The sequence below is a fragment of the Temnothorax curvispinosus genome, unplaced genomic scaffold (genome assembly GCF_003070985.1).
Source record: "Temnothorax curvispinosus isolate PA1 unplaced genomic scaffold, ASM307098v1 QBEX01005604.1, whole genome shotgun sequence".
In the NCBI taxonomy this organism is placed as follows: Eukaryota; Metazoa; Arthropoda; class Insecta; order Hymenoptera; family Formicidae; genus Temnothorax; species Temnothorax curvispinosus.
The window spans coordinates 44,475-52,842 of NW_020215384.1; the positions used below are offsets into that span (position 1 = coordinate 44,475).

General features: G+C 34.9%; 2 protein-coding genes across 3 annotated transcripts in view; one reads left to right on the forward strand and one right to left on the reverse strand.

The window, feature by feature from the left end:
• Window positions 1–192: 192 nt before the first annotated feature.
• Window positions 193–4,001, forward strand: LOC112454966 (myotubularin-related protein 6). Its single transcript, XM_025016620.1, has 13 exons — window positions 193–515; window positions 742–855; window positions 937–1,099; window positions 1,226–1,383; window positions 1,450–1,575; window positions 1,649–1,783; window positions 2,062–2,194; window positions 2,298–2,524; window positions 2,638–2,888; window positions 2,974–3,117; window positions 3,186–3,312; window positions 3,427–3,687; window positions 3,768–4,001. The coding sequence occupies exons 1-13, from the start codon at window positions 492–494 to the stop codon at window positions 3,909–3,911; spliced, it is 2,007 nt and encodes a 668-aa protein (XP_024872388.1). The 5' UTR covers window positions 193–491; the 3' UTR covers window positions 3,912–4,001.
• Window positions 4,002–4,029: 28 nt separating this feature from the next.
• The window catches only part of LOC112454967 (calnexin-like), a 6,486-nt gene continuing 2,147 nt past the window's right edge, over window positions 4,030–8,368 (reverse strand). For both annotated transcript variants that reach the window (XM_025016622.1, XM_025016621.1), the window contains 7 exons: window positions 7,854–8,109; window positions 7,469–7,764; window positions 6,713–7,372; window positions 6,491–6,631; window positions 5,586–5,705; window positions 5,172–5,348; window positions 4,030–5,034 (listed from right to left, as the gene is read on the reverse strand). In XM_025016622.1, coding sequence (XP_024872390.1) covers window positions 4,978–5,034; window positions 5,172–5,348; window positions 5,586–5,705; window positions 6,491–6,631; window positions 6,713–7,372; window positions 7,469–7,764; window positions 7,854–8,109 — 1,707 coding nt within the window. In that variant the 3' untranslated portion in view covers window positions 4,030–4,977. The remainder of the gene's footprint in view (window positions 5,035–5,171; window positions 5,349–5,585; window positions 5,706–6,490; window positions 6,632–6,712; window positions 7,373–7,468; window positions 7,765–7,853; window positions 8,110–8,368) is intronic.

Genomic DNA, 8,368 nt, shown 5'->3' on the forward strand with positions numbered 1-8,368 from the left:
TCACGCTACGTACTCCGCCATGCGCCTGAATGCGCCGCTGTTTAACTGACAATTCGATGAGTTTCGGAACGCAGTTGTAAAAATCGATGCTGCGAAAATACTCTTTTCTGATGCATTTCAGGACGCAGCGTAGGAGGAAATCCTAGCCCCTCGCCCCGCGCCGCATCAATTTTTCACGACGGCGTTCCAAAACTCGTCGAAAAAAAATTTCTGCTCCGATTGTGTACACGAAGTGCATCGATTGTTGCACACATACTGCAATCTGTCACCATCTGTCACTTTTAAAGGGAATGGCAGTAGTAACCTCGCCTATTAACTCAAGATATCTGATCGAGTGTTCGCGTATGCTTAGAACGAATGATTATTTTTTAATTCGCCGCTATCATGAAGCTCGGATGATGTGCACGCGCGTGTGTCGATCGTTATAAGCCTAAATAAAATATATAGCCGTTTGATATCGCACGTACAAGTTTTTTTTTAAAGCTACAAAGATGGATCAGATAAAGGTCTCTAAGGTATAAACTGATTCAATATTTATCACTCTCTGTAATTTATCGATAACGAATTAAGGACGATAGACGTATCACACAGATATAATGACGTATTAATTATCTATTTATTGATATGCTCGTTTTTTATTAAATTTATAAATCTAAAAATAAATCGCAGGGTTGAAAGAACGTCTCCCTATTTTTATTCGTGTGTGTAATATAAATCTTCAGAAAAACATATATTTTGCAGGTGGAGAACGTGAGGATGCTAGATAAGTACAGCAACAATCATTCCATCGGTACGCTCTACCTTACAGTGACGCATCTTGTCTTTATTGAAAGAAGTGGCAAAAAGAAGATATGGGTAAATCATCCAATCTAATTATCTATCTCGCTGTGTTTACGTGACAAAAGTAACGTTTCCCACGAAATATCATAATTGCAGGTGTTATATACGCATATTGCTAATATAGAGAAACAGCCATTGACGACCACAGGATCACCATTGTACATCAAGTGCAAGCATTTCTTCATCGTCACATTTGTCATCCCGAAGGAACGCGATTGCCACGAGATTTATCTCACATTATTAAAATTATCCTGCCCAGGTGATAAGCAGTCACATATTTATTAGATTTTTGCGCATACCTTCTAATATAGAACAGATTCTAAGATAATTACCAATAAGATAGAGAATTGTATTTATAATTTTCATTGGTTTTATTTTAATACAGCCAGTGTAGAAGATTTATATTGCTTCAATTATCAAGAGAGTAAAGATACGCTACCTAAGCATGCTGGATGGAATTTCTTCAATGTGCAAAGTGAATTTCAACGGCAAGGTGTCCCGAACGAGGAGTGGTCACTCTCGTATTTAAATACTAATTATGAAGTAAATATCCATCGTATATTATATTTTCAAAATTTTTACCGTTAACTAAACCATCGATTCTTTCAGCTTTGTGATACTTATCCAAGGTACTTATACGTTCCCAGTGCTTCTACTAAAAACATTTTATTAGGCAGCGCAAAGTTTAGAAGCAGAGGGAGGCTACCAGTTTTAACATATTTGCACTCAAACAAGGTTCGAATAAAGTAGTAAACTAAACGCGTAATGCTTAAATGATATTCCTCTAAATAAAATTAACTTTTTTAAGGCTGCCATTTGTCGCTGCAGTCAACCACTCTCGGGATTTAGTGCAAGATGTCCCGAAGATGAAGAAATGATGCATAATATATTGTGTACAAATCCTAATTCGCGGTATATGTATGTTGTCGATACAAGGCCACGGGTGAGTGTGATTAAAATATATGATTCCTTTTCCAATTAAATATTAGATTTCATTCTACTTCTACTTTTCTCATTTTTTCATTTTTTAGTATTAAAAACAGAAAACGTCTTTTTCTAAAACTTTTTAGAAAGAATATTTTATTCAATCGGAAAACAAATCGACGTTTAATTATTTCAGTGATGAAAAATACTATAAATATATAAAATAAATAATTTCATATTTATTCCTAACGGATATAAGGTATAATTAAAAACCGAAACTTCATTCTGTTGGATTAGATTAATGCCTTTGCTAACAGAGCTGCAGGAAAAGGATATGAAAACGAAAACTTCTATGACAATATCAAATTTCATTTCTTCGGGATAGAGAACATTCATGTGATGAGAACGAGTTTAAATAAGCTTTTGGACCGTAAGTGTAAAATCTTATTATACTAAAATCTGGAGTTTGTGTACAAGACATCAGCTATTTCCGTAAATTGTTAATAAATAATTTTATCCTTATTTGAATTTAGTACAAAGATCGACCTCCATGAGTGCATTCTTAAGCGGCCTAGAAAGCAGCGGCTGGTTAAAGCATATTCGCTCTATTCTGGAAACCGCTTGGTTTATCGCACGTGCAGTTTCGAACGGAGTGAGCGTGGTAGTGCATTGTAGCGATGGATGGGACCGCACTGCGCAAGTGTGCTCTCTAGCTGCATTACTGTTGGATCCATTTTACAGAACCATCCAAGGCTTTCAAGTAAATAATCCAACATTTGTTCGTCTAAGTTTCTACGCGCGCGTTTATAATTATCTCATTAAATTTATCCCACCTTACAAATATGATTAAGAAAACTCCTTTTTTTTTAACAGGCTTTAATAGAAAAGGATTGGTTGTCATTTGGTCATAAATTTAGTGACCGCTGTGGCTATGTCAGTAGCGATGGTAAAGAACTCGCACCGATATTTACACAGTTTATCGACGCAACGTACCAGTTGCTACAGCAATTTCCATATAAATTTCAATTTAATGAATATTTTCTTTTGACGTTACACGATCATGTACATAGTTGTCAATACGGCACATTTATCGGAAATTCGGAAAAAGAAAGGCAAATGTTGAGGTATTACACCATTAATTGCTCTTCACGATAAATTCAGTGTAAACGAAAAAAATTATGATACGTATGAATTAATTTATTATTTCAGATTATCCGAACGAACGTATTCGTTGTGGGGTTATTTAGCAAATAATATGAACGAGTATATAAACCCAATCTACAGATGCAATCGTTACAATAACGAGGACACTGTTGACATTCTTCAACCTAAATTGGCACCCCAATCTATCGTGTAATATATAGTTTGTGTACGATTTATATTCTATGTTAACTTGAATATAAACCGTATTATTTTTGCAGTCTTTGGAGAGGCTTGTACTTCAGATTTGAAAATGGAATACATCCTAGAGAAACATGCGAAGACTTAATTCTGACAATTCACGATCACACAAGTTCTTTGGAGGATCACGTGAAGCTTTTGTTAAAAGTGTGTATCACAATTCGGACGAATAATATAAGTGGGCGTTTTAAAATAAATTTTAACGAAAAATTAATATTTATCGATTTATTATATCTGTATTCTGATTTTCGGCTTCAATAGCGAGTCAATTCTTTGGGGCAACTTTTGAATACGAATAACGCTCAGAAAAAGGGAAAGCATAAATTTGATAATAAATTCATGAAGGATTCTTTATCGGAGACTATAATAGAGAACACCGCAAATCACGACGAGAAGACGAGAGCTAAACTAAAAGCAAATCAATTGGAGAATGAATTGAAGACGGTCGCTTTAGAATGGAAATCGTCGCGAAACATGGAAGAATGTGGATGTTCTACCACATTTGATGCTTTTAACAAAAAGGTACAATTGACAAGTGTACCCTGTAATAAATTATTACTTAAAAGCATTCAATCATTTTACTTGTGACTATCTTGTTTCAGCATCATTGTTGGTCCTGCGGTGATGTACTATGCACAAGATGCATGGCGGTGCACACTAAATTACCTGGTCATCTGTCGCAGCGTGCCGTACCTACATGCAAATCGTGCTACCAAAGTTTCGGCATATCTGCCGCTAGTCCTTAAACGTGCTTTATTTAACGCAGACTTGCTTATAATTCACATTTGTACACATGTCTTTTGAGCGAACCAATGAAGAAACTTAGCACACATCAAGTAATATCGTATTATTCCAATTTATATCGTTTTTCTATATTTCTTTGAATTTTATTTCATTCGCATAAACAATCAAATACAAACAACGTAGTACCTGATTACAGTATGTACGGATACGGACTTAGAATTCTAACTTAAATAACTCATTAACACATTAAAATTCGTGAATATTACACCCAATAATGGTGTTACAAACAATTAATAATAACAAATCACTGACCATCAACTACTATGGTACAGTCTATAAATGCTGTTTACGTTTTACGTCAATGACTTTAAAAGCTGTTCATCAATTGTATTCTTCGGTATCTTTATATCAGAAAAAAATTATACATACACATGCATAGATTAAAAGATTACTTTGCATATTCTGTGGATAAATACTATTCGCATTGCAATCAAATTGGACTCTGCCATAGTAGTTGAAGAATACAGCAACCATTAAATTGTATTAAATCCGTTTTTAGTTACATCAGGACGTTAATTTTACATACCTTGCATTCACGTATGTTACATTCACAGTTCTTTTACTTTTTTAATCTCTTACTAATGTGCCCCGTTGTAATATTAAATATACAAACTGAGTAAAATGCTATTCTTTAATGCTACAATATTCACGATATTGTAATTAAAAAACACATAAATACTATATTATTAAGGCATTGTTCATTTTAAAGAAAACACTCCATTGTAAATTTCTGAGTACAGATACACCATATATCACTCATTACACAAAAGCATATGCATAATCCGCGAAAACAGTTTCCTCAAATATACTAATACGACTTCATATACGATATCAAATGTCAATATTCTTAGACGAGTAATTAAATATCGATCACATTGCAGTGACTGAATTTGCTAGTGACTGGTAACCCTACTATCCACAATGGCAAGTGTAATGTGGAATGTGACAGTATTACATAAATATCTTAACGCGATAATATTCTTATTAAATTTTTTATAATTATTCTTCCTATTCTTTATTTGGTTTTCTTCGTCGTGGTCCATCGCCACTGATCAGTGATGTATCCTGCGACAATCATACGCGCACTTTTATATAACCGAGGATCATTTATAATAAAAAAAAAAAACATTGTGTAAATTGAAAAACTTGAAACCATAAATTACGATTCTCACTATGAAATAAATAATTACAGTTTTACCAACCTTATCAATATCTATTACTTCCTCCGTTCCAGTCTCTTTCTCTGTATCTTCTATTTCTTCTATAATAGGTTTTTGTTCAGAATTTTGCTGATTTTCATTTTCCACAGCCTCGTCGAGATCATCGTTCATCCCCAAAAACGGCTTTTCATCATCTTCTTCTTTAAAGTCTGTTTTGTCCTGATATGTTCAAAGCAATATGAAAATTACATTGTAGTTACTTTTAACCATCTTGAATTTATATAATGTTACTAACGATAAGCAAGTAGTATTACATGCTGGATAATGACTTGAACTCTGCTTACAAAACAACTAATGTTATCAAATATTCACTTAAGGGTTTCTAAATATTTGTAAAAATAAGCTACTTTCTGTGCAAGAATACTTGAATTATTTTACTTTGATCAGATATTATACCTCGGAAAAGCAGCAATAATACATTAACAGTACTACTGGTATCGCAGTTAGCAATAGATATACTGCCCATATCCATGGATGGTCTGCAGTAAATTTAACGATCCGAGTCCATACACTCAGCTGTATCAGATAATCACACAATTCTATATATTATAAGCATACAGAGTGATTTTTATCTATATGTTAATTTATGTATTGCAATTACATCTCATTTCAAATAATACTTTTAATATAATTAAATAAGATATATAATTGTAATACATATATTATTATTTCTAAATTTATTATACGTGTAAGGTATACAAATTCTAGCATCGAAATGAAGCTGAAATGAGCCAACAATGAATAGGTCTTTTCATTACAAAGGAGCAAGTGAGGATTATAATTTGAAATTAACATTACTATTACAGCTTAGTAAAAGATCTAATACAGAACAGACGTTATATAAAAAAATATATATATTTACATAATATATACGTTATTAGCGTTTGGACATGTAATAATAAACTTTAATATGTTGTCAAGCAAGTACTTTCAACGCTTCGTTTAATTTTTATCTTTCATATCTATGAGAATACCTCACGAGCTCGTTTGCACAGATACCAGATGTAAGCTACAACTGGTATCGCGCAATACAAGAAATATAATGCCCACCATCCTGGCTTATAATTCATCGCCTTCATCATTCGACCCCACAAAGAATCCTATAGAGTGTCATAATTTGCATACTAAAGAATTAATTGCCTATATTCGAAAGTCAATCTTTAAATTTGATAAACTGATTGATTTGCACACATACACGCATTTGCAAACTTTATTTCATGTACACATACTGTAGAAAATTTATTGCACAACTATGAGCCATGTAAAAAAAATCGTTAGAGTGTGGATGAAAGGATACTTACGTTTTCCTCAGCAATTTTAACACGTCGAATCTCAAAAGTATCATCCGCCCATTTCTTCGCAACTTTCTCATCATCCGTTACAATTATATTGTCGAAATATATGTCGGGAGACATCGACCACAGTTCAAAACCAACGGCGCTCTAAAACATTTTCGCACATCACAAGTACCGTATCTACAATAACTATTTACATAATTAAGAGACATTCTGTTCTTTACGTACAATTGGCAACATCTTGAACGGATGTTCATCATTAAAGTAATCAGGATTGTGTATAAGTTTAGGCTTCCATTTCCCCTTGTAATTAGGATTGTTAACGAGCGGCGCCAGCCATTTTCCTTTGTATCGTGGATTCTTCTTCATTTTCTGCTTATACGGTCCGCAACCAGGAACGTCCGCGCATTTTGGATTTGGTACTTCTGGAGCCTCCCATTCACCGTCCATCTCGACGTCCCAATCATCAGGCTTAACCGAATCCGGATTCGGAATCATGGGCGGCTCGTCCTCGAGCCATCCCACCGGCATGACGTCTTCCTCGTCGACTATCTGTGCCGGAGCATCTTCGTCCCAGTCATCGGGCTTCTCCGCTAATGGATCGGGAATCTTTTCTCGGTCGTCCCAATCTTCAGGCTGCTTATCGTCGGGATCTTCTATCTCCAGAGGTGGATTCACAGGAGGAGCGAAATCGTCTAGCAACGAGCCCGAGCTTTGAAGTTTATTATCTACTTTGATTTCGTAAATGTTATCAGGCCGTACGATCAGAGTATACAAATGCGGGTTCTTATCTTTGAAATAATCTTCCAGACGGTCCTTCCCTTTCTTACAGTGTTTCTCTGTGATTGTACCGTTTAATGGATTTTTATGTCGAAATATAAAATGGAGCTAAAAATAAAAAAACAAGTACAAAGAAATGTGTGTCGGTAACCACTCTATGACACGGTAGTGTATTTAAAATAAACAAAGCGCATGTGCCGATACCTTGTGATCGTTGCCACACTTATCAGGCCCAAACATTATGGTATATGGTGTTTTGTCTTGGAACTGTTTCAAGTCCCCATATTTATCATCTAACGTGAGCAGCTTAAGATAGGCACCGCCACATTCCTGTCCCTCTTGGAAATTAACCTCATACTGTACAATCAAGGGCTTGTCTTCGAAGTAAAATGGCTTAGTTAATAAAGTAGAAACGGCAGCATGTCTAGCTTTGCTCTTAAGCACTAATCCTAGATCTCCGTCCTCGCCATGTCTCTTAGGTTCCTCAATGGACCAAATTCCTAAATAACAAAAAGTTAGATTTATCTTTAAATTAAGTCTACATAGAGAGCACAATGGCCAAAAGCATGTAAAAAAATGTTATATTAACCGTCATATTTAGCGATATCTTCGTCGATATCGTCCTTCTTTGCTTCCGACAACACCCACGAATTCCTAAATCTCTCTTCGCTGTCAAAGTGCTCCGCTAGGTGAGCGAAGCCGGATAGTTCTGGACTTTTGTAAATCGGCTTCGGTATTGCATCACTGACACTGCTGTCGCTGTTCTCATCCGCACTTAATATACTACAACACGCACTCAGGCAAACAAGCACAACACACGCTACGATTCTTGCCATTTCATATTCCTGAAATGAAGAAGAACGAAATGAGAGTTGCCTGAAACCTCCTTTGCCTCACATTCGTTTCTATTAATGTAGATTAAATTTAATCTCGATTTAACTTACTTATCTTTTTCTAATTCTGAGAAATAGAAAAAAAATAAAAAGTAAGTTAAACTGAGATTAAAGTTAATCCACATTGATAAATAAACATTAATCCACTGTCCATTTCTACCAATACCTCGACCAATACCGATTAGCTTTAATCTCGGCTTAACTTACTTTT